Source organism: Cinclus cinclus, chromosome 18 (assembly GCF_963662255.1).
Source record: "Cinclus cinclus chromosome 18, bCinCin1.1, whole genome shotgun sequence".
NCBI classification, from domain to species: domain Eukaryota; kingdom Metazoa; phylum Chordata; class Aves; order Passeriformes; family Cinclidae; genus Cinclus; species Cinclus cinclus.
Genome location: NC_085063.1, coordinates 1785141 through 1809735, shown reverse-complemented (window position 1 = coordinate 1809735; position 24595 = coordinate 1785141). Strand labels below are relative to the sequence as shown.

Here is a 24595-nt window from a genome sequence, read left to right as displayed (position 1 = left end):
GTTGTTAGTTGGATGGGTGTGTTGCATTTATGTAGCTGGTAGTGTGGGATAAATAGATCCCTATGATAGGTAACACCTTTATAAGAGATTATCTACGGAGCCTGTATGAGTTTAACCAAGATTGACATCTTGGGGTGTGTGTATCTGTGCCAGGGCAGATTCAGTGGCATGATGTGTTTCAGACAAGCTTGGCTGTATGGTGCGTGCTACTGCTACCTACTGTCCTCAGCCTCTGAGAGTGGGGAGAGGCTCACCAGCACTTTGTACCAGCATTTCAGCAGCTGAATCTTCCAGTCTGATGGGCTCATTCTCAGTTCTTCTACCTAAAGGTTGCCAGCTCTGCAGTTAGAGCAGCTGAAGGAGAAGACATCAGGGGCTTGCTGCTATCACCCAGGGGCTGTTGGCAGTGAGGGAGCTTTGGGGTACATCATTAACTTCACCTCTTCTGGCCCTACTGTCAGTAATGTCCTGTTTCTGGGGCTCTAGAAGCAAATTCTAAGCAGCCCTGTCTGGGGTCATAGTGCTGCTGAGGGGCTTGGTTACAGGTCTGACCCTGCCTGTTCAAAGTAGCTCTCACCAGATGGTGGGTAGTACCTTGCTGCTGAAGTTCTTACTCTCTTCTTTCTCTGAACATGGTTTGAGATGTTAATGTTTCCGGGAGTGTTCTATCTTTCGATCTGCTTTGGAAGATTGTTAATGAACCTAGTGGTCAGGGGAAGCATGCTCAGGTGTTCTGGCTGTTAGCAACTTGGCTTAGGGAAGTGTGGGAGCTGTAATATCATTGGGAACTCCTGGTTTAGAAGCAGGAGTACTGCTGGGAGAAGACTGCAGGTAAGTAACTTTGCCCCTGCGAGACAACCCCCTGTTCAGAGGTGCCTTAGGATAGCCTGGTGTATACTCCATGGGCACTGTGACATGGGGACAGGTCTGTCAGCTGAGAAGGGTTAATATCTTTAGTTGAAGAACTGGTGTATGTTGATATGAACAGCTCTAAATTTTAGTCGTATTTTGTAACTTTTTGTTCATTGTTTTGCATGGTACTTTCAAAACCATAATTTTGGACCTGTATGCCAATTTCCTATGTGTTTAACAAGCTTGCTGTATCATAAAGCTTTTAATCTATTTTTTAAAAAGCTAAAAGCTTCTTAACTTATATTACAATTTCACCATCTTAAAAGTATTTTATAACTACTGCTGTCCTTTGATTTGTTTCCATTTTATTTCTATTATCTTGCAGCATCTTTTATCCAAATTCTTCTTTCTTATAAATCTTGTAAGTAGGAACCAGTAGCTTTTCCTTAATTGCGGTCATGCTTTTCTTTTTCCATAATCCCATATTTTATTTGTAAATTCATTCTCATTGTCTCTTGTAGCTTTTGCACTTTTACTTGAAAAAGACAAGTAATTTTTTTTTGTGTGTGTGTTTTTGAATGGGGAGGATTGTTGGCAAAAGCAAATTAATCTGCCTGAATCAGTCCCATCTTTTCCGTACTTTAGTCTGTGATCATGTCATGAATTTCAGGACTTTGCACTAACCATGTTTTTTTTACTTAAAGCTTATTTTACAGACCTAGTGTTTGATTTGTATGCATTGTGCATGTAGTGTTTTTTTCCAACTACAGTATATTGCTGGATAGCTTATTTAGGACAAAATATGGCTCATGGGAAGATGCATAAAGATTTGTACTTATTTGCTACTTAACGTCAATGAAAATTTGAGGTAAACCTAGGTTAAATGATAAATTTGAGAATAAAAAAATAGGAGTAGGCACTTGTCATTAAGACATTCTCTTTAAAATAAAGCAAAAAAGCACCCTGTCTGTAAATTATTAGGTATTCCAACTGCTAAAGTGTTAACATGCCTTTGTTTGCAAGGCTGACTATGAACCTGCTGTTCCCCAGTGTCCCAGAGCTGAGACAGAAGTTCTCTTTTGCTGGTAGAAACACATAGGTGTGATTACATCAGGAGCATATATTGTCTGCTGTTGGCTTTTGTAGTTTATAAAAGTTTTGGAAATCCATCTAGTCTTAACTAAAAAGAAGAATGCACTCTTTAAGATGTTAGTCCTAGAGCAAAGCTGTCCAAGGAAGAGGAGAAAGAATTGAAAAAAGAATCACACTGAGTGCAGTATGTATTTTTGTTTTGGTAGCTATTGTGGAAGAAAGGATGGAGCAACAGAGCAAGTGGTCTCATATCCACGCAATGCTGGTGTGTGAAAGGGTGATCAGAAGTCTTTCCAGAAGGACATGGACTGGCGTGGCATAGGCTGGCAGAACTGGCCTGCGGGGAGGGAGCACAGAGCTGGGCAGAGCCAGGTTAGGACCCTCTGAGAGGGTTGTGGAGCTTCTTGTAGGATGGGGAGCAGGAGACAGCCAGCCCACAGTAGCTGCTGTCTGGAGGCTATCTTATTTATTTGGCAGTTTTAGAGAGAGGGACCAAATTAAGGGAATGGGATTCCACAGCCTTCCCTTTATCATATGGGGCCTTAAAATTGTTTTTGTCTTATGTTTGTACAACAAGGCTGGATCAAAGCTTCTTGGTGTTCAGGGCAGCATGAGATGAGTTGGCCAGCTGGAAGTTAAGCACTTCCTTGAAAGTCAATAGTAATGACACCATGGAAAATTTTTTGCTTTTTAAGGGAGCAAGGGAAAGTGACATTTAATTTTTGTGGGGATGAGAACAAAGAGAGGCAGATCCTTGCCCTTTCAGAGAGGGTAGAAAGCTAGTATTGGATATAAACACTCTCTTCCCAGCAAGAAGTTGGGACAGTCTCTAGGATATGAAGGTCAGTTGTTCTCGTCCTTATGAAGAAAGCAAGTTAGGTACACCCACAAATACTTCCTAAACAGAGGCACTGGCTCAAACACAGTGAACTAATAACGTCATGTTAACCACTCAATTGGTCTTGATCTTTGTGTCCAGGATCCCATGAGCCTATTCTGTTCCCTGTCACCCACAGTGAAACGCTGTTTTTTTTCTCTTCCCAGCTATAGCGACGCAGGCTAGTGTGGAGTTCCGCCGGAAAGGATCCCAAATGTCCACAGACACTATGGCTTCCAACCCCATGTTTGATGCAAGTGAATTCCCAGACAACTATGAAGCAGGAAGGGCAGAGGCATGCGGGACACTGTGTAGGATATTTTGTAGCAAGAAGACTGGGGAGGAAATATTACCAGCTTACCTATCTCGGTACTAACCTATCTTCCAGTTGCTTTATTGGTGTAACTCTATGATGCAGACTGATTCCCAGTGAATAGCATTCACTTGCTGTCTGAATCCAGTGTTGCCAGTTTAAAAACACCAGGTTGGTCCACAGAGGCTGGAGGTGGGATTCCTGGCTAAGCCCAGCACTGTTTTCCTCTCACATTTTCATGATGCTGCTTTTCACTGGGTTTTCTTCAAGTTTCAGTTGAAGGAGAGTACCTTAAAGTGCTTCCAGCTGCAAGGATCATTTTCTTTGGCTCTTTCTTGTCTCCTTTATTTTTATTTTTGTTTAATTCGTCACTGAATATTGTTCAGATGGAAAAAATAAGTGTGCAGGCATATAACTTCTTACATTTTATCAGACCACAAAAGTCTTCTGTTGTCAAATACCACATCATTTGGTTTGTTTATTTTTTTGTAGTTGTTTTTTTTTTCCCACCCTCTGAGAATTGAAATGCAACAATATCTCCTTTTTACTGTCGTGTTTGAACTACCTCCATGTTCAGTTTTATTTCTGAGAAAAAGGAGCAGTTTTGCCTGTCACGATATACCATTTTCACAAATTCTTCATATGTAAAATAGTAAATGCTAGAGGCAGAGAATCAGTTTTAAATTATGATTCTCTCAAATTGTTCAGGTACACTTGTCCCAGATGGCATTAAAACTTCCCAGAAGACTGAGCAATTTTATTTCTTGAATGTTGTAGTAGTTTTTGTATAGATAGTTCATGTTTCTCTTGGCCAGTCAGTGGGATTCCTTTGTGTCTACAGGACTTTTGAAACAATTAAGAGAGCATACCTGTTCTCTAACAAGAAGCTGCAAAAGAAGCTAACTGCTCTAGGATGATGGGCAGCTGGATTCCTGCCCTTTGCTTTTTCATTGGATGTGGTTATGATGATTATAATTGGTCTTGTTTTCCAAACTGCTGATCAGTGTGTCTTGTCCTGACATTCTGTCCATTGTCCATACCACTGCTTCCCCCAAGATTTCACAGTATTTTTCTCATACTGGGGAGTTAAAATCAAGGTCTTGCTCCTATCCTTGCATGGGAAGGGAGTAGTGGAGAACAGGTGATCCACTGTTAGTAACCAGTGCTTAAGATTGTGTTTACTCAGTTCCCAGTCTGGGTGTTGCAACAAGTCAAAGATTTCAGTAAAACTGTGCTGCACTGGCTTTTCATATGAAATAGCTGTCATTTGTGAGGGTTCATTAAGCTGGTATTTTGTACTCAAGTAATGTAGGGAAGACTTATGTCAGTCTTATATAGTTTTCTGGCTCTTGTTTTTGAAGCTCACTCTGATTTATTTAGACAAAATCAAATAGTGGCTGCAGAATCATGTGAGATTCTGGTGATTTTATGTGCAAATAATTAAATCTTATCTTTCTTTGTCAGATTTTACATGCTTTTAATTCAGGGTTTGCAGATAGCAGATTTCGTTTGCCACCCAGTTCTTGCCAGTGTTATTCTAAACTCCCCTCCTCTGTTCTGCTGTGACCTGAAAGGCATTGATGTTGTGGTTCCCTACTTCATTTCGGCTCTGGAAACTATTTTACCTGACAGGTAAATTGCCATTTCCATATAAGCATGATCAGAGATGTTGGGAGGTGTTTGTCTTTTGTCATTCTTGCATAATTTCACCAAAGGAATTCTGCAGTGTGGGCCCTACAGTGTGTGTGTATTTGATGGTGATAATAGCAACACTGTGTGAGCTCAAGTTTTTAGTTTGATTTAATGCAATTTTCTTTAAAGCAATAATTGTGCTTACTTGAAATGAAATAAGTGAGTTGTTAGCTGCGTATTTATTGATGCAAAGCAGTGTCTTTAAGAGTAGGAAAATATATTGAAATATGTTAAAGTATCTTGAAAACCTATTGATTTTAAAGTAAACTTTCACAAGATATTCATTAGTGGCTGTTATTGCAGTATGTTCAATAAGTAAGTAATCTTATCCATCATTAAATGGAAAAGTTGATAACTTAGACTGATGAAATTGGAGTAGGCTCTTATCAGAGCTTTATAGATTTCAGAATGTTTTGCTAAGTTAGGCACTTAATAGTCTCTGCATGCTTTCTTCAGTGTATGTATTATGTCTTGGTACTGTTGATACTTGACCAAGTACTTGGTACTTGATAACTTCATTTTCATGTTAGGCATTTAGACAAAAAGCGTTATTTATTTCTTGGACTTAAATCTGAGCCACTGCTTCTTTTGGATAAATCTTAAAAAGAAACAGCTACATTGCATACTGCAAATTACCTAAGGTCGTTGGGTGGGTGTATATTTAATGTGAACTTAGTTATGTTTGGCTCCAGATTCTTGTGAAAAGTTGATTAATCGTCTGATGCTTTGATTTGCAGAGAACTCTCAAAGTTTAAGGTCTACGTAAACCCCACAGAACTAAGAAGAGCTTCCATTAACATCTTGCTATCTTTGTTGCCTCTCCCTCATCATTTTGGGACAATAAAGTCCGAGGTAGTACATTTATCACTATGTTTTGCATTCCATTTTTCTTCCCCTGGGACTGGGATTTGGATGGGGTGTGGGTTGTATTGGGTGTTTTCTTTAGCACTGGAACTCTTCCAGTGAATGCAAAACAATTACCATATTACAATGTGTCAGTAGCAATGTGTGCTGTGAATGTTGACTTTTGAAACTCTGCTGATCTTGAATTGATACTGAAATAAGTTTATTTTTTCTTCAGGTTGTCCTGGAAGGGAAGTTCAGCAATGATGACAGCTCATATGATAAGCCAGTAACATTCCTGTCCTTGAAGCTGAGGCTTGTGAATATCCTTATAGGAGCTTTGCAAACAGAAACTGATCCAAACAACACTCAAATGATACTAGGTTATTTCAGCTTTTTTTGTTTATTAACTGTATTATAGAAGTCTGTCTTAATCTGTCCTGGGATAATACGAGTTATTAGTGATGTGTTGCTTTGCAAGAAGAAGGTTTAAATTTGTGGCAGGTTGTCATATGTGTCATCTCCCTCATACTATGAAGGCATCTTAAAAAGCCTCGCATTTTTGTTAATCTCTTTTTATATGGAGCAGTACTTAAGTAGAGGCAAAAGTAAAGCATGTTCTAGCACAGGAAGTAGGTAAAAATGACAATTTTAGGAAGGATTCATGACTAATGGATTTCAGAGAAAGCCTTAGGTTTTGGCATGGTTAAGCCTAACAACATATTGATATACTGGTAACTAGTGGTCCAGCACTGGCAAAGTACAGATGACATTTGTTAGCAGTGTGTAAATCCTCAGATAAAGTTGAAAAGTTTTGGAATAGATTGTGGAACTGCACTATGTGCAATTTGGCAAACTGTTCTTTGAGGTAGGGAGTAGATTAACATTTTACTGAATACTCAAAGAAAGTGAAGATGAAAACTTGGATATTGCATAATCTGTCAAGTTAAATAAGTTTTCAGATATGTCCAAATGTCTATTATTCTTACTTGTCCCCCCTTTATTCTTTTCTGTTCAGAAATGCTTTTTTCAACATAATGGTGTTCTTGCCATTATCAGGTTCCTTTTGTCTGTTTAAGAAGGCAACAGTCTTGTGTTTTTAGAGAGGTGTCTGCCTTGTTCTGGGAGGCACAGTTTACCTGGTTGACAGGGGAGGGCAAGAAAGTGATGCATTGTTAAGGGAAGGGAAACAAATCCACATCTGCAAAGACTTTTGGAAGGTTACCATGCAATAGTTTAAGCAGTTTCTTTTCTCACAGAAGACTAGAGGGGAATAATTTGAAAGAATAATTTGCTCCCAGTGCTGTTGAAGGGGTGAGGCTCTCTGTGGTTTCCAAGTGAGACCCTCAGAGCATTGGTGCAGGTGAGGTTGTCCCATCTCCAGTACTATGTCTGACCCCCTCAGGGTGATGCTTTGTTAAATCCCACCCCTGTGGTCCCATGCCTCTCTACACTGAGTTGATCTGCAGCCAGCTGGGGAGGTGTTCTATCTTGAATGGCTTTTCTACTGGAAATTATTATTCCCATGCTAGTCCCTGCCAGTTTACCTGCCCTGTATTCTTCCTCTTAAGCTCCTGTTTCCATAGGTGAAGTTGTTTCCTGATAGCTTTAGCTGGAGGGGATTCATGAATCTCCAGTTTAGCCAGAACTTCTCACATGTGCCACCATCTTCTCAACAGAAGCAGGTTTTTTTTCCATCTGCCAGTAAATTTTTGGCAGCAAGTGGTGCATTTCACAGAATCACAGAGTGGTTTGGGTTGGAAGAGACCTTTAGCACAGTGGAATGGCATGAGCTTTTTCCCCCCCTATTTCCTGGGATGGGACACCTTCGACTAGACCAGATTGCTCCAAGCCCTGTCCAGCCTGGCCTTGGGCCCTTCCAGGCATGGGGCAGCCACAGCTTCTCTGGGCAACCTGTGCCAGGACCATCCCACCTCACCTTGCCCTTGCTGTGTGAAAACATTCCCCTTTGTCCTGTCATTTCCCTTCATAGAGTAAGTTATATTTTCCTAAATGTTCATTGATGGATGACACAGGGGAAGGAGGCAGAAAATTTAAAAGTGAAGCCACCAAATGTGCCAATGTCAGCCAATTTCAGGTCCATGTCCTTACTGCTTCCTCCCTCATCATCTGGGGGTGATGCTGCCAAGCAGGTATAGGCTCTTCACCTTGATTAAGACACATCAGCAGTTTTGATTTAAGTGAGTTAAAATTTCCCTGAGGTTGAAGAGAGAACTCTGTCGTGGCTAGCTTGGATGCAATGAGGTTGGTGACCCCTGCAGTTAAGAGCTTAAGCTTTTTGAATACAGTATTTTGGGCACTGATGGAAATTAGAGAATGTAAAATGAGAGGCTGAGGAAAATGTCCAGGCAGAGGGAATTTCAGTGTATCCCACCTCAGATTATGCACTCACCTTCTTATAGATATCCTTAAATGTAACCTGAGCTTTTAAATGAGCGAAGTCTGGTGTGAGACAAGGAACCACTCCAGCCCTTCTGTGGAGCCAGAATCCTTCCAAACAGGAATTTGACAGACCTATCGCAGAACAGTTGGGGCTGGAGGACACCTGGATATCTATCATTCAGTGTAACTCCCTGCCAAGGCAGAGTCACCAGTGACACAGGAACCTGTCCAGGTGTGTTGGCTGCTATGAGGTCCATGGACATCCAATGCTCCAGACCCAGGAAGCCACCAACCTTCCCAGAGAGAGAGAGTCCCACAAGGAGCTGCCTTCTAGGGGTCTCTGGCTGGCTCCCAGCCACGGATGAGCCTCAGCAAGCGATGGCCATGGCCACAAGTGATCAGCTCTGATCAGTGATTTCAGCTCAGCCATTCCAGCTCTGCTTGCGAGGCTGTCCCAGGCTGACTCGGGGACAGAGACACAGGAACCATCGCATGGCAAATTCCACAGAGATTCCTTTATTATCCAGCAGCTCTGTGAAGGGAGCCAGGAACGACTGCTCCCTCCTGAACTGGGGGAGATACTGGGGTTTTTATGGGGGAGAGCAAGAGTTGGTAGCAAGGGGGAAAGACCAATGGGGTACAAAGGATTAACATGGGTACTATGGCATGGTGGGATAACAGAAGCTGTTCGGGGTGGGGGGGGATAGCTCACCATGATAAGAAAAGGTGAGCCAACCTAAGGAGCATCCTTCCAGGAGGGTTGAGATAAGCTAATCATAGCCCCCTCAAGGGACATCCCTCCAGGGCAAGGCCATGGGTGGAGCCCCGGCAGGCCCATGGGCCTCCACACAGGTGGGTTTCCAATGTCTTCAGAGAGGAAGATACCATGACCTTCCTGTGCAGCCTGTTCCAGTGCTCTGCCACCCTCCATGGAAGGAAAATTTTTCTTGTGTTGAGGTAGAGCTTGTGTTTTGGTTTGTGCATTACTCCTTGTACTGTTGCTGGGTACCACTAAACAGAGTCTGGCACCATCCTCTGGATGCTCACTGTTGAGATATTTATATGTAATGATGAGATCCCCTCTCAGTCTTTCTAGTCTGTGTTCAAAGCATTTTTAACGTAGCTGTCTCAACTTTCATCTGCTTCAGATGGCTAAGCTCAAAGCAAGTCCTGTGTTTTATTAAAAGATTTTTATAAAACAGGACTGCAAAACTTTGTTACACCTTCTGTGCTGCTTGGTAGTTTTTAGTAGGGAATTTTACTGTAGTCCATAGTTACCTTCTTCTATCTGATTCTTCAGGTGCAATGTTAAATATTGTTCAGGATTCAGCACTGCTAGAAGCCATTGGCTGTCAGATGGAAACGGTGAGTATTTTTTGTTTATGAAGTTACTTCTTCAGAAAGAATGCATTCCTCACTTTACCTGAAAAGGGGCTCAGGTAGCATCTTGAGGTTTGGTCTTTTGTATCTGAGAGCATGGGGAACTCAGAAATTTTCTGATCTCTCTAAACTGCCTTTCACTTTGCAGAATGGTGATGAAAACAGCCTCTTCAAAAGCCACAGTCGCACTAACAGCACCATTAGCACTGCAAGTGGTGGCAGCACAGAGCCCACAACACCTGACAGTGAGCGGCCAGCACAGGCCCTCCTGAGGGATTATGGTAAGGACAGCTCTTGGAAAACCCTGTCGTGGAATGCCAGGTTGATGTTTTCTGGGTTTTTCTGTTCTGGTTCTGGCTAAAGCATGAATGTGCCCAGGGGATAGCCCAGCTTGTGTGCTGCAACTCTGCACTCATGTGCCCTTCCACTGATTGTCTTAACCCTACTAAAGGACACTTAACAGTTTCAAATTCAGAATGTAAAAGCTTATGAAAAAGGTGTTTGCAAACTTTAACTTACTTTTTCAAGACACTTAGTTTCTTTCAACAAGAACGGCATATATGTACACCAGGTGTAAATGAGTTGCTTCATTCATTGTGGTAACATTCCAAATGCTCACCTGACCTCTGCAGCACCTTTCCTTAAACCACATTTAAAGAACATTTCAGGGACTCTGGCTTCTGTAGAGCAAGCAAGCAGAATGCTTGGTATTCGTATGTTTATAACAATAGGATTTAGTAATTAACTTTAGTTTACTATGTCTTGTACTGTCCATTTTTGACTCTGTGTAGTAAAATCCTCGTTCTAAATCTGTGTGTGATAAGCTGACTGACAAGATTGTGCAGTTTCATTTGCTCCTTTGGTCTTCATTTTAACTGATGTTGGCCAATTTAATGTAAGAACAAATCACCTTTCTTATATTGTAGCCTAGACCTACAGTTCTATCATCACAAACCAAAAATGTTGGGTGGTGTTTTTTTTAGTCTAGTTCTGTAAATAGCAAGAGGAGGGAGATTATCAGGAAAGGCTTCAGTATATTCTAGGGATTCATATAAACATGTTGGTGCTTTCCCTACAGGATTTGCTTGTTTGAAATTATCAAAGTGCTAGTTTTCTGCACACCGTTTGAATTGTGTGTTTAATTTATGTGGGTTTTCATTGACAAGTGCTTGTAAAAATACTCATTTGTAAGATTTTAAAAAATCTTTGAAATATTTGAACTACAGATTCTTCATACCATGACATAACTTGAAATATATTTTTGTAATATATTAATTTTATTGGATTTTTTAAATTTCCTGTGTACAGAAGGTAAGGTTGTAAGGAGCTTATGAAAAGAGTTTGTTTCCACTTCAAATAAGAGAAAATTGAAAACAAGGTGGTCTATTGTTATTGATTACTAGTAAACACGATAATCTATTTGTTACTGTAGACTCTTGAATCTGCTCCTGGTGTGACATTGAAGAGCATAGTTCTTGAGCGTTAAAGAAGATAATTTAAATTTTGGGAAGAATATGCCTTATCTGTCATAATTCTCATGTCTCTCTATAACTAGTCATTGAGCAGTTTTTTTATTTCTGACATTAATTTGCGTACTTCAGTTTTAACAAATACAGAAAGTATTTATGTTTTGTAGTATTTTTGAAGTGAGACCAACTGATACTTAAAACATTTTCTATTTTTAATTTTGAGTTAAAGGTTCAAGGAAACAGAAGGTTAAGAACAATTTTCTCTAGCATTGATTCTTTCATTATCTATGTCTATTGAACTAGTGCAGCTTTTGATAAACATTAGGTGTGGGAAGAATGGTTAACTTCTGACACAGATATTTGAAATCATATGCGGTCCTTAGTTCCTCTGTACAACTATTGACATTTAATATATATTACCAATGCCTATATTTTCTAGAGACTGAAAGACATAACATGACAGACAATTTAAATACAATAGCAGAACCTGAAGCTGGCTGTTCTGCTGCTGAAAAGCAGCAGAGCTCTGGGATTATTCAAAAAGTCTTAAAAAAATTAAATTGAGCTAGCTGGTCTGAATGAGTTTGTATAATGCCTGGAGAGTACGTAAGGGAGTTAGCCTGTGCAAAAGGCATCAACCCAGTTTTGAGATGGTTAGGGTTTATTTCAAGTCTGTATTGTGGCTGCTCTGTCTTGTGCCTGTGCTTTGCTTTTTGTCACTAATGCTTAGTTATTTTCCCTCCCTGTGGTGTGTGGTTTTGGGGTTATATCCTAGCTCTTCATACAGATACAGCTGCTGGATTGCTGATCCGCAGCATTCACCTGGTAACCCAAAGGCTCAACTCCCAGTGGAGGCAGGACATGAGTATCTCTCTGGCTGCCCTGGAGCTTCTCTCTGGACTGGCAAAGGTGAGACATGCAGCTTGGTGTTCTCTGGCCCCTTCTCACAGGGTGATTGTAGTCCTGCCTGGGTGGAAGTCATGCCACAAAACAGATTTCTGTGTCTGAGTTTTTCAGCAACTACTCTGGAAATGAAAAAGAAACAGCACTGTTATTGTAGGTAATTTTCTCCCAATGTAAAAGTGCTGTGGCTCCAAGGACATGTGGCCTGGGAATCCCTTTTGGCTGAAACTCCTGTTTCACCACTTTTCCTCTTCCTCTTCATCTTGGAAACAGTTTTTAGAGTTTGATAAAACATAACGTGTTGCTAATATGAGGTGTTGCCTTCTTCAGACCTTTATCTGCACACAGTTCTTCATTCAACACAAATAATGGCTAAAGCTACTAGGTGGGGGAGAAGAGTTGTTGAGATGCAAAATACCCCTTTGTACATGAGAGCTCTTGTGCCCAGGCTAGACTTCATGGCCTTTGCTAAGCAAAAGTCCAGTGTACTTAGAGCAGCCATGATAACCTGGTGTGACAATTCTGTATTTCCTGTCATATCCCTCAGGAACTCAACAGTTCTCTTTTAATATGTATCTCAGGCAGTTTCTGGAGCATGATGTCAGCACTGAGCCATGTTGGACTGGATGTTTATTCACTACTGTAGTAGGATGAACTGAAGAATGTATTTGAAAGTGTTCAGAAACTAATTAATGTGTATTATTGATTGGATCTTATAGAGCACCATATAGAACCAGGGCTATCTGTGGCTTGTGTGGTTAAGCCAGGGTCTTCTTGGTTTGGTTTGTTTTCTTTTTTTCTTGCAGGGTTATGGGAATGTTGAAATATATTATCTTTTCAAATGTTTGCCCAGGTTAATGTTAAATATTGTAGTCTTTGTATAGTTCTCATGCCACTGAAGTGATTCTTGCCCTGGAATATCTTTCCCCTTTACTACAAAGTGGGGAGAAATGAGTTCACTTCTTCCTGCACAACTACTGTGGGGACTTGTTCTGCTTGTGTCTTTGGAGATGACATGTCCCAAAGGCTTTCTCAGGTAGGGGCTGCCCTGTCTTATGTGTGTTCAGCACCAGGTTATTAGTGGGATTTAGAAAAGTCAAAAACCTAGTTTGCTGCAGGAGTGCTGGTTCACAAACCTGCCTTTCACCTTGAGGGGACTGTGTTTGCTGTAGATCTTGAGCTTCTGAAGGATGTTCTGGCTAAATCCTGGGGCTCTGAATTGTCACTCCCATTTGTGGAGTACAGCTGCCAGGCTTCAATTCTGGCACCAGCACCTGCTTGGATAAGCATGGTCAGATGCTACAGAGTAGAAAAATCCATCTGTTCCTGTGCTGAGTCACAAACTGTGAATAAGAGAGAAGAAAAATTCAGTTCTTTAGCCTTACAGTGCAGATCGTCATGGCTCATTGTGCTGTTTCCTCAGCTTCTCATCTGGAGCCTTGTTCTCTGCAGCCCTGAGCTGGGAAGGAAGCAGAGAGAGATGCTTGCAGTGAGTTTTGGGGAAGAGGTTATGAGCTTTGTCAGCCTGCTTGTCCAAGGATGGCTTTTTGTTCCTTCTACCAGTGGTGAAAATTACTGTGCTGAGAATATGTCTAAGGGGAAGTTACTTGAGCAGAGTGAAGCCCTGTGGAAGGGAGACTTGGCAGTGAGTGGGCTCTTGGAGATGCAGAATGTGTTGCTAGAGCTAAAGAAGCATTTGTGGAAAAAAATTTCAATGCTTCAACTTACATTTGGTTTCTTACCAAGCCACAACGGTACCACTCTTGCCCTCTGAAACCAAGCCATGCGATGTGGTCACATCTCAGTGCAGCATTTCTTTACTTGTAGTTTCAATATCCATCACTGATAAATAATTTTACCCGCAATTTTAAGCTGTAGTCAAAAAATAACTCAACCATTCCTTGCTGTTTCTTAAAACTGCATTTAGAAATGTTTTCAAGAGCGGTTGTTTTTTCTCTGGGAGATTTTTGAGGAGTTCTCACGCTGTCACCTTGTGGCGCAGGTGAAGGTGGTGGCGGATCCCTCGGACCGCAAGCGCGCCATCAGCTCCGTGTGCAGCTACATCGTGTACCAGTGCAGCCGCCCGGCCCCGCTGCACTCCCGGGACCTGCACTCCATGATTGTGGCAGCTTTCCAGTGCCTCTGTGTCTGGCTCACAGAGCACCCTGACATGCTAGATGAGAAGGTCAGTGTCTCCTGTGTGCTGCATCTGAAATGCCTTTTGTACCCAACCTGTTTGTTGTCCATGCTTCAGTGTGGTTTGCTTAGCTTTCCTAAGAATTTCAAAAACAGATTCTCTGCAAAATACTTCTGAACTTTAATTCCTGATCTTTAGTCACCAATACAGTTATTTGCTTTAAAATTATCTTTATAGTTCTAGGAATGTCTCGGTCTTTCTTCTTTCTTTGTGAATCTGGAAGAAGAGAAGAAAAACCTGGAAAAAGCCAAAAGAGAAATATAGAAATGAATGGGGTAACCCATAGCTACTTGCTGCAGGTAGCCATGACTCTCCTAATTTCTCAGCTTTTACCTGACTAAAGCATTTTCTAGTCTTAACAGAATTCCTTTGATGCTAGTATTTTGATAATCAGTGTTTGTTTCACCAGTTTTCCAGAAACTGAGCAAGGCATAGCTCAATATGAGGTGGAATTTACTTGGTAAGCTTGAGAAGAGCAGGAAATGAAACATGTTTTTAATTGCTTTCTGTCCCCCTGCTTAAGAAAAAATTTAAAAATTTGAATGTGCATTTTCATTGTTAGTATCTTTCAGAGCCAATTTAGTGATCTTTCTATGTTTTTATAGAGTATAAATATGCATTATATAGTATTTTAAATCTTTTTAGATAGAACATTACCAATCTTTATATTTTGCTTATTCTATAACATATATATATATATATATATATATATATATATATATATATATAAAAGAATATTGAAAACCTTCAAGGAGAACTTTAAATGAACATGCTTTCTGTGTGTGCTTTGGAGTGCTAGCATGGCAGTAGGTGACTGTGATAGGATAGGTTCCCTGGATGTGGCACAGGTTGTGTCTATTCAGTTGCATAATGCTTTATTCCATTTCATTATGGTCTTTTTTTATTTCAATACCAGGGAGATCGTGTTACATACTGTGTGCATTATGTACTGGCCATGTGACTCATTCCTAAGTCATGATAGTCAGATGAGAACCTTTCCCTGCATTTGCAAGTATTAAAAATGCAGCTTTCCAGGTGCCTCCTCTTACATTTGCTTTAAATTTCATCTGCTCTACTGCTACCCTGTAAAATCCTGATGCAATTCTTTGTGGTCAGTCTTTTCAGCTCAATGCTAGTTAATATTGCTGTGTTAGAAAACTTGAATTTTTCTCTTCACATCTTGTTCTATATCAACAATGAATATAAGGAAGGACAAAGGCCAAGATAGAGAACCCTGTCTGGTTTCTGGTGGTACAACCTGACAATCATGTTTGGTTTTAATCACTTATTTATTCAGGAGAAGTCTTTCTCTGTTATTCTGTAGCTCAAGCCATGAGATCTGAACCTTTGTTGTAGCAATCTGAATATTTTCACCAGGTGATTTTTGTTCTGCACCGAGTGGTGTGTCATGTCTGTGGTTCTACTGAGTGTTGGCCTCTCCTGTAATAGATTTGTTGAAGCTTTGACAATGTGCTTTCAGAATGTTCTTATTTTTCTCTTGGTGAATTAGATACCATGATGTGTTTTACTAATGAGAGATGTTGGCAATTGAAAAATTTGGAAAAGGATTTCTTGCAGTTTTCCAGATGAATTCTCAATGTGCTTAGAACTTAAAACTTCTGCTAAGAGTCCTAGAAATGCATTTATTATCTCTAAGTATGTTTACATTTTTTATCTGCATTCATAATAGTTCTCTTGGCAGTTTGGTATGTATGCAATGAAATATATTGTGTATATTTATTAATTCAGAGCACTTTTTACCAATAGAATAAGTAGATAGTATAAGTACACACCTATAAATAGGAAAAATACCAGTTCTCTAGCAAATGTGATCTTATTTTCATAGTGTTGGAGTAATCTTCTGCCTTTAAAAAAAAAAGCTTGTATTACCAGCAGTGTTCTTTTTTGTTTGTTTTGTTTTGTTTTTGTTTGTTTGTTTTTTTACTTAATGATGTAGCAAAAATCCTGAGATTTTTGGATGTGTTTATCCAACTGCTTCTCCTTCAAGGTGGTTCTTGTGTTTTAGGATTGTTTAAAAGAGGTACTGGAGATTGTGGAGCTGGGCATCTCGGGGAGTAAATCCAAAAACAGTGAACAGGAGGTCAAGTACAAAGGAGATAAGGAGCCAAACCCTGCATCCATGCGAGTGAAGGATGCTGCTGAAGCTACACTAACATGGTATGTAATCTGTCAGAACACCTTTAATGTTCAGTATTGTCTTGTCTGAGAGTGTTTAATAGGGAGTTTGCAGCTGGTGGTCTCTGATGTAAAAGAGTATTTAAGAAGTTAGGCAGTAGTTCCTAGTTCGAACATGAGATTTGTTCAGGGATTTCTGCAGGTCTACCTTGTGAAATATGTCTTAGTGGTTATAGCATAGGAGCTATCCTGGGGAATACTGCTACTCTGCATCTCTTCCTGGAGGAGAGACCTGTTTGTAGGAGTAGGGACTAGAAGCCAGGTTCCTCATGTGCAATCCAATAAGAAGGGGCAGGAAGCGGAGACCACAGCAGACCACAGCACTTCCTTGCAGGAGTTCCCTGTCTTTGCCGTTTGGGCAGGGCTATGCCCTGCCTTGGATCTCTCCCCCTCCCCTTGCAGGTGATAGCAGAAACAGATCCCTCTGGTCACTGTTTCCCCCTCCTGCCTCTTCCTTTCCTTGTTCAGTAAAACCCAGACCCACCTCTAGCCCTGGTGTTCTATTCCTGGCCAGGCCGCTCTGCAGAGAGCAATTACCTCTCTCTTTCACTTACCCCAGTGACCCCATCTTCCCATTTCCTCTTCTTCTCCTTCTGACAGCATATGCTGTCCCCACTCTGGTTAGGAAACTGCTAGACACTGTGTGACAGCAGCACATGCAGCACATGTATGCTGGAGCAGGATGGGATGGCTGCCTGCCCACTGCATTGGGCTTGATTAATGTATTTGAGAGGTTCTGCTGGAAATGCAGTAACAGATAATGTGTGGGTTGGGGAAGGGAAGCACAGAGAGGAAAATTGGGATTTGCTCCAGAGAAGCTGGAAAGAACTATGTTATGAGCTGAACGACATAGTGGCAGACAGGACAGATTGAGGATAGGGAGGATAAATATGTTTTGTAAAAGGCAGTAGCTGCTTTCTTTTTTGCTCTGCTTTGGAATCCAACTGTTATAAGCATTCCTGTTAGTAAAAACAACTGTGTAATTTCCAAGAAAAAGCGACTACTCATTGGAACTTGTGGACAAATCCATATTATTGCCTGAAAGTATTTAAGTTAAAGGGATGAAGCTGTTTTCACAGTGAAGTGGAAAAGTGTGTGAGGAGGGTGATCAATGACTTGCTTTTGCTCTGGGTGTTGGTGTTAAGGGTAATGTCCTGCCTCACATCATGTGACATTGGACAACTCTCATTACTGGTTCCTGCCACAGAAATTTTCAATTTCTAATAGTGTTTGTGAGATCCTGTAAAACTTCAAGTTATTTAAAACTGTGCTTCTAGGGGCCTCCTAAGGCTGTGGCTCCAAAGAGGTGGGCACTGTTGGACCCCACCTGGAGGCTTTCTCCAGGGAAGATTACCGTCTGTGATAGTTGGGCTTGTGTGATCCTGGATGTTTTAGGGTCCCAACCACTTTAAAGGGTTTTAAGCTACCGCAGTCTGTACTTTAAGAAAGCAAAGGCAATTGTAACTAGTGCACTGCTATGTCTGTCCTGCTTGTTGAAATGAAAGAGCTAAAGTATGGATGATGGGAGAAATAATGTTTTAAAAATGAACATAGGGCTATGGAAGGGTGCAGATTTTCATGCTTTAAAGCTTGTCTTAATATCTTTATAGCCCAGGTTATAAAGAAGCTCGTTCTATAGGCAGAGTACCCTTCTTTGTGGATTTTCGTGCATTTTTTCTGAAGGTGCTGGTTATCTTAAAACAGTGTGATGGGCAAGGGCATAATGTAACTGCTAGGTCAAAACACAGATGAAGAATGAGTGATTTGTGCTTGGGTGGAACAGTTTGCTTTAATCTGTGATAACTCAACTTTTTTTCGCTTGTAGCATTATGCAGTTACTTGGAGCATTTCCTTCTCCCAGTGGTCCTGCTTCTCCTTGCAGCTTAGTGAATGAGACCACGTTAATTAAATACTCCCGTCTCCCTACCATAAACAAGCACAGCTTCCGTTACTTTGTTTTGGATAACAGCGTCATCCTGGCCATGCTGGAGCAGCCTCTAGGGAATGAACAGAGTAAGTTCAAATTTCCCATTTCCTTCTTTCTCAGGCTAAAACTTTATGGAGATGCAAAACGAAGGTGCTTCATCAAGTGTCTCTCACATTTCAGGAGCTTTCCTGTCTGTGGGTGGGCACACAGAGCAGTGTTGCTCTGGGATTAAGTGGTGGGGATAACTTTAATGCCACTGATAGTCAAACATGCACAAGCCTACCCAAAACTTGTTCATGCAGTTGTCCAAGTCTTTCAACCAGATAGATCATAGCTTGCTGCTGACTGCCGTTGAAATAATGGGTGATGGACAAAAGCAATAGTGTTACATTTTGAAACATCCTTGTTCCTGCAAGAATAAAGTGTAGAGTATAGGACACTTGATAGGAGCTAGTGCTTAACACATGGTTAATATGTCTCCTTTATGCTTGCACCATTGCTGCTGCTTGCTTTAGGCCTCATATTACTGCATATTTCTGTGGGTGCTTTCAGCTCAGGTGGTTTTAGTTGCTTAAGAGCTGTTACAACTTTCCCGTGTCTGATCCTGTTCTTTCAATGACACCTCCTGTAAAGGAGATTTGTCACAGGGTGTTGGTTTTCACAGCTGAGTCCAACTCATTTCAACCTCATAGACTTTGACCATCAGGAACTTCTATTACAAAGATCTTAAATTAAATAATGCTTTGAACAGAATAACTGATCCCCTGTAAGTCTTAACATGTCATGGTGTTACCTAATAGAACAGGTGAAAATTCTTTAACATGCTAAAGACTAACTTATGTTAGAGCTGATGTACTGTCCCAAATACATTTTCCTTGTCTGTTGATAGGATGGAGCCTAAAAACTAGTCTTGAAAGCAGAGATTGCACAGAACCGCATGAACTGGTGCTGAGAAGTTGATTTGAGTTCCAGAGGGCTCTAACCATGTTGAGAATCACTGAACAGATCTTGCAGGAAGTGACAGTGCTGGGAGCCATTGCCACATGTCCACGCCTAGTCTGTGTTGGATTGTGTTCCTGACTGGAGTGGCTTTTAGAGCATGCTAGAATGGCTAAGCAGTCCTTATCCTCATTCTACCTCTGCTAAATGTATTACAGTGGAATCCTGCAAAGTTGCTGGAATCACAAATTAGATTTTTTTTCTTGCTGTGTATAACTTGCTTACAAATCTCCTTCGAATGACAAGATTAATTGCAATAATGCACAAGTACATCAAGCCAGTTCTGAGGCAGATCATGGAAGTGAGTGATTGAGGAGCTGGTTTGGGTTCTCTGTGTGTATATGCTTATGTCCAGGGTGTGCATAGGCTATGCTGCACCCTGAACTTCCCAGGAAACAGTGGAGAAGGAATAGGGTTCTGCTAGTTACCTGATGGTGCCAGTGTGTGGTTTATGTGCACAAAAGATAAATGCAAATACCTTTAAGAAGAAAAGCTTATGATGAAGTATGATGATCTCATCTAAGGTGACTAATATCGGTGGCCTTTTAAATCTTGAAGGAAGACTGAAATCCCTGCAATGTTAAAACCATCATTGTGCTGGTAGAAGGCACCTCAGGACTCTGTAGTCTGACCTAGGCTAGCACTGGTTTGGACCTGGGTAATACAAGCTGGTGTTGCCCAGGTGGGTGTTGCAAACCTGAGAGGACAGCTTTCTCTCTATGTCCCTATTCCTTGTGGGGAAAAGATTTCCATATTGTGGACTCAGGATCTTCTAAGTCTGTTTGACCATACTCTTTTGTCCTTTTACTGTCCTTACTGCTGCTGTTTGTGAGGAACTTTTACAGGGGGTCATGGAAGCATCATGGAAACAGTGTTTACATGTGGGCATGGTCTCACCTAAACAGGCAGTGACTGGACTATCTTTGATTTTCTTGGCGGTATTTTGGAGAGGAATAGTCATCTGCATGAATTTGGATGAAAGTTGCTTTTAATGATGAAAATGAGGTGGCAAATATTGAGCTGACAAAGTAGACTAGCACTTTGCTGCTGCAGAGAGATTTGCTTTCTTCTCACCAGGAGTTTTCTTCAGGGTCAGGGAGGAGTTAACCATGAAAGCAAAACTCTGCTGTTATGTCTGCATTTTCTTCTTGTTGAATGATTACACAGTGACCTGTTTGCAGTGTATGATGATGTCTTATTCTCTTAACCCATGTGCTTTGCAGATGACTCTTTCCCCTCTGTCACGGTTTTGATCCGTGGGACATCTGGAAGATTTGCGTGGGCCCAGCAACTCTGTCTTTTACCAAGAGGAGCTAAAGCAAATCAAAAGGTCTCTATTAAAGCCCATAAAGAAATCTTTTACTTAGAGATGTTCTGCAGAAATTCCACTAATGTGAGACAGCCCCCCCAGAGCTGGTGATTATGCATTAACGCTGAGCCATGGGGCCTTTAGCTGTAGGTAATGTGCCATATCTCTGGTGACTCTTTACCACTTGTGATTAATATTAACTACAGGCTGTCAAAGTGCTGTTACTTTCTCAGCTTGCACACTTGCTTAAGGGAGGTGCCTTTTTTTGGTTGGTTGGTTGGTTGGTTTGTTTTTTTTTTTTTCCCCTGAAAGCATCTTCTGAAGTGATGGCATAAGGCATAGTGCATTTAGTGTGTAGGCGGGAGTGTTGATGCTAGTTTTCAGGTATCAGGTAAAGCCCTTGCACCAGAGGGAGTGAAGTCTGGATGTGTAGAATGTGGTGCTGCAGAGAGAACAGTTCTTCAAGCTACCAAGCCTGATGTTGCAAAGATGGCTGTAAACCTGCTGTGAAAAAAAATATCTAGATGAACTCTGGAAAAGCTCTGGAGAGGAATGGTGGAGGAAAAATACCTCAGTGTTATTTTGTAGTTTATTATTAAATTTTTTTACTGCAGTTGTCTAGTGGAGCATTTACTCCTGTCATGAAAATTTCTGTCTGTGAACATCTCCAAATCTTCAAGCTCTTCCCGTGACCCTCAGTAAAAAAAAAAAAAGGCAGTAATGTAGCTGAAATGAGGGATTGTCAGTCTCAGGTGGCAATTCACATTTAGATGAATGTGGTCTCTGCGAAGCAGCTTTCGGGAAGACCATCCAGGATGTCTTGGAGCTCTGCTATCTCTGGAGCTGAGACCCTTGGCTGAATAGTCTCAGTCCAGTTGTGCTACCTCCTACACTAAAGGGCAAGGCATGATCTCACTGCTGACCTCCTCACCATTTTTAAGGGAACTCTTCCAAGTTGAAGGCATTTTATAACGTAATTGTTAATGGTTTAGCCCTTTTGAAATCTAATCAGTAGTAAACTTAACAACACTTAAGATGCAATGAAAGGTCTTGCTTGGAGCTGATGCACCTTTAAACCTGCACCTAGATGATTTGTTGCTTTCTTTGGTAATTTAAAGTTGGAATTGCATGACAGTATCAAACAGGATGTAGTAGCAATGTCAAAATTGCATCATGATCCATGTCTTTTGGCTATTCTGGCAGTGCATCTCCTGACCCACAGCATTGCTGCTCTCTGAGGCCTTGGCTTGTTGTGATCATCAGTCAGGAGGGTTGAAATGGAGCTTCTCAAATACTTGCCAGCTTTCTCTGAGTACAGTTAGAATGGACTGAAAATAAAATGTGCCATGTAATCTTTCCAGTTTTTGGTGGTTTGCAACTGTGTACAGGCTAGATGCTTAGCAGGGTGCACAGATTTAAAAAATGGGCAGTTGTGTCTTTTTTTAAAATTTATGGTTATATTTTTAATACAAGTCTATTAGTTCGAATTATTTAATGTTTTTTAATGGTGCTGCTCACTAATAGATTAGTGTAGTTCTGGTGGGGGGGGAAGAGGAAATGTTTTTCATCTGTTACAATGTTGACTAGTGATGCAATACCTTGAATGTTAAAACAGTTGGGTTTTTTTTTGTTTTTTTTTTTTTTTTTTTTTTTTTGTTTGTTTTTTTTTGTTCAGACATTTGTACCAGAACCTCGACCAGCTCCCAAAAATGATGTTGGATTGAAACACAGTGTGAAACACCGCCCTTTTCCTGAAGAAGTGGACAAGATTCCATTTGTGAAAGCTGACTTGAGCATTCCTGATTTACATGAAATCGTGAATCAGGAAGTAAGCAACTGTCTGTGACTTGTTCTTGGGGTTTTTTTTCTGTTCGTGAGTCATGCGCTTATGTCTTATTGTAAACAGTTTTACTCTTTGGCTTGTCCACTTTCATATTAATGGAATAATAACCTCTGCAAATTAGTTAAATCTATGCACTTCTTCAGGAAGGTGCCAATGCTTTGGATTTGTTATTTAGGAGACATTGCTCAACATGTTTTATTACTGTTCCTAATATCCTGGTATTGTAGGAGGCAATTACTTGCACTTTGTTGCCTCTTCTGGGCTAATGTAAGGGTCTTTTTTGAGAGCTTTCTGGGGGAAGAAGAGAGTGCATGTCCCAAATATGTTAAAGTTTCACAGGATCTAATTTGTTTTAGTTTCTGTTCTCTTGAATAGAAAAAGCCGTAGCTGATACTGGAGATTCACAGAGCTCTCCTGTGCCAACAGGGTGTTAAAGTGCTCACCTTGCAATGTTGCAAGGTCTTTTTGAAAGTGTTTTAGTAATGATTCTGATGGTGGACTGCAGCTGCTCCTGTAGAGCTTTCCTAAGGGATGGAACTGTTTTCGTAGTGGATCTTGGTGATTTTGGTGACATCAGCAGTTCACACAATGTTTTCCAGCTTGAGGAGCGCCATGAGAAGCTGAGGAATGGCATGGCTCAGCAGATTGTCTTTGAGACTTCCATAGAGCAGAGAAGTGAAGAGGAGTGGCGGAAGAAGAGCTTTCCTGATCCCATCACAGAGTGCAAGCCCCCGCCACCAGCACAGGAGTTCCAGACAGCACGTCTGTTCCTCTCTCACTTCGGCTTCCTCTCGTTAGAGGCATTGAAGGTGATCTGATACCTCTTGGTGTTGTCCAGTTCCTCCAGTTCCTATGTGGTCTGGCTTGACAAAAGGGGAAAAATAAGTTTTGTTAGCGGAAGATCATCTATGTAGTTCCAATTACTGTTTGGCTGCAGTCTAATCAAATCAAGTGATAGATTCCAGTATTCCAGGATTAAGAGCAGTTTTGTGAAAGGTTGGACCTCAAATTGAACATGCTCTGAATAGATGTCTGTATCTTTGTTTTTAGTGGGTTCATAAACCATCACACTCAAATGTTCATGCTTAAAATCATTCCACAACTTGAGTTTGGTTTTGGGGTGGCACTTGAAGACTCTCTGAAATATAACAGCCATTGGAGTTTTGCTTCAGAGGTGGTTGTGCAGACATGGTTTAATTATACATAAAAACTTGGTACATAATAGATGTAGAGGTTTCTTTTTAAAATTAAAATAATTATTTTTTGAGGTGATCCATAGTCTTAATTTGAAATTCTGCCTCTTACCTGTGGATTCTCCCTTGTATTTGTTGCTTTTTCCTTCCAGAAAACTGTCAGGAAAAGTAGACTACAGAGCATTCGCAAAAATGATGTCTGAAAGTGCTCCATGTATTAGATATTGCTGGTATTTAAATTAATCTGGAACTGCATATGCAACTGTGTGCATAGCTGTGATCTTCTGAAAGCATCTGCTGTTTTTGTTGTGTGCTCTTCTTGAGCAAAACATTGTCTCTAACTGGCAAAGTACCACTTTTCAGTGAGAGTGAATTGCTACGAATTGTCAACCTGTTATGCTTGCTGTTACTCATTTACACTGACAAAATTATATCACATCAGAAATCCCTGTATAATTTTGCTCTTAGAGAAGTGAAATTGTCTTTTATATTTTAATGGATTGCCATTGTAGCCATAAAAACCTTTCAATTAAGAAAGATGGGTTTTAAAGCTGTTTATCTATTGGACAGGAGCCTACTAACAGTCGTCTACCTCCTCACCTGATTGCACTTGACTCTGCTCTTCCTGGGTTTTTTGATGACCTTGGCTACTTGGATTTGTTACCTTGTCGTCCTTTTGATACTGTTTTCATTTTCTACATGAAGGCAGGTCAGAAAACTAGCCAGGAGGTAAGTGAAAGTGTAGAGTGCCAACTAGTCTATATTGTCTTGTTGCTAGTAATTTCCAAGTGAATAAAGCATCACTGCTGTTGATTAGAGTGGAATGTCAGAACCAGTGCAAGCTACAAGTCACTGCATACTCTCTTCATCTGTAGGTTGAAGTACACACTCAGGATTATTGTAACAAATTTAATGTATTTTTAAAATATAGATAATATATATATTAAAATATTAGTATTTTTATTATCTGTTCTGTCCTTATTGTCCTTATTTGTAGAGTTGAAAGATTCAGATCAGAAAGGCATTTCAGCTTTGTTGGCTCAGCTTGCAGGGAAGGTTGCAGTTTGTTCCAGCAATGAGCAATGTCAAGATAGTTTGGTTTCATTC

At 40.7% G+C, this 24595-nt stretch overlaps 1 protein-coding gene across 2 annotated transcripts in view; it reads left to right on the top strand.

The window, feature by feature from the left end:
* Nucleotides 1-24595, top strand: part of RALGAPB (Ral GTPase activating protein non-catalytic subunit beta) — a 62016-nt gene that overhangs the window by 24410 nt on the left and 13011 nt on the right. The window contains exons 10-23 of one of the 2 annotated variants that reach the window (XM_062505315.1): nucleotides 2989-3190; nucleotides 4599-4766; nucleotides 5564-5678; nucleotides 5908-6052; nucleotides 9373-9437; nucleotides 9601-9733; nucleotides 11709-11830; nucleotides 13827-14009; nucleotides 16048-16199; nucleotides 18043-18230; nucleotides 20367-20473; nucleotides 22128-22280; nucleotides 22895-23104; nucleotides 24059-24217. In XM_062505315.1, coding sequence (XP_062361299.1) covers nucleotides 2989-3190; nucleotides 4599-4766; nucleotides 5564-5678; nucleotides 5908-6052; nucleotides 9373-9437; nucleotides 9601-9733; nucleotides 11709-11830; nucleotides 13827-14009; nucleotides 16048-16199; nucleotides 18043-18230; nucleotides 20367-20473; nucleotides 22128-22280; nucleotides 22895-23104; nucleotides 24059-24217 — 2102 coding nt within the window. Of the gene's footprint in view, nucleotides 1-2988; nucleotides 3191-4598; nucleotides 4767-5563; nucleotides 5679-5907; nucleotides 6053-9372; nucleotides 9438-9600; nucleotides 9734-11696; nucleotides 11831-13826; nucleotides 14010-16047; nucleotides 16200-18042; nucleotides 18231-20366; nucleotides 20474-22127; nucleotides 22281-22894; nucleotides 23105-24058; nucleotides 24218-24595 lie in introns of both variants that reach the window. The other variant, XM_062505314.1, reaches the window with a different exon arrangement.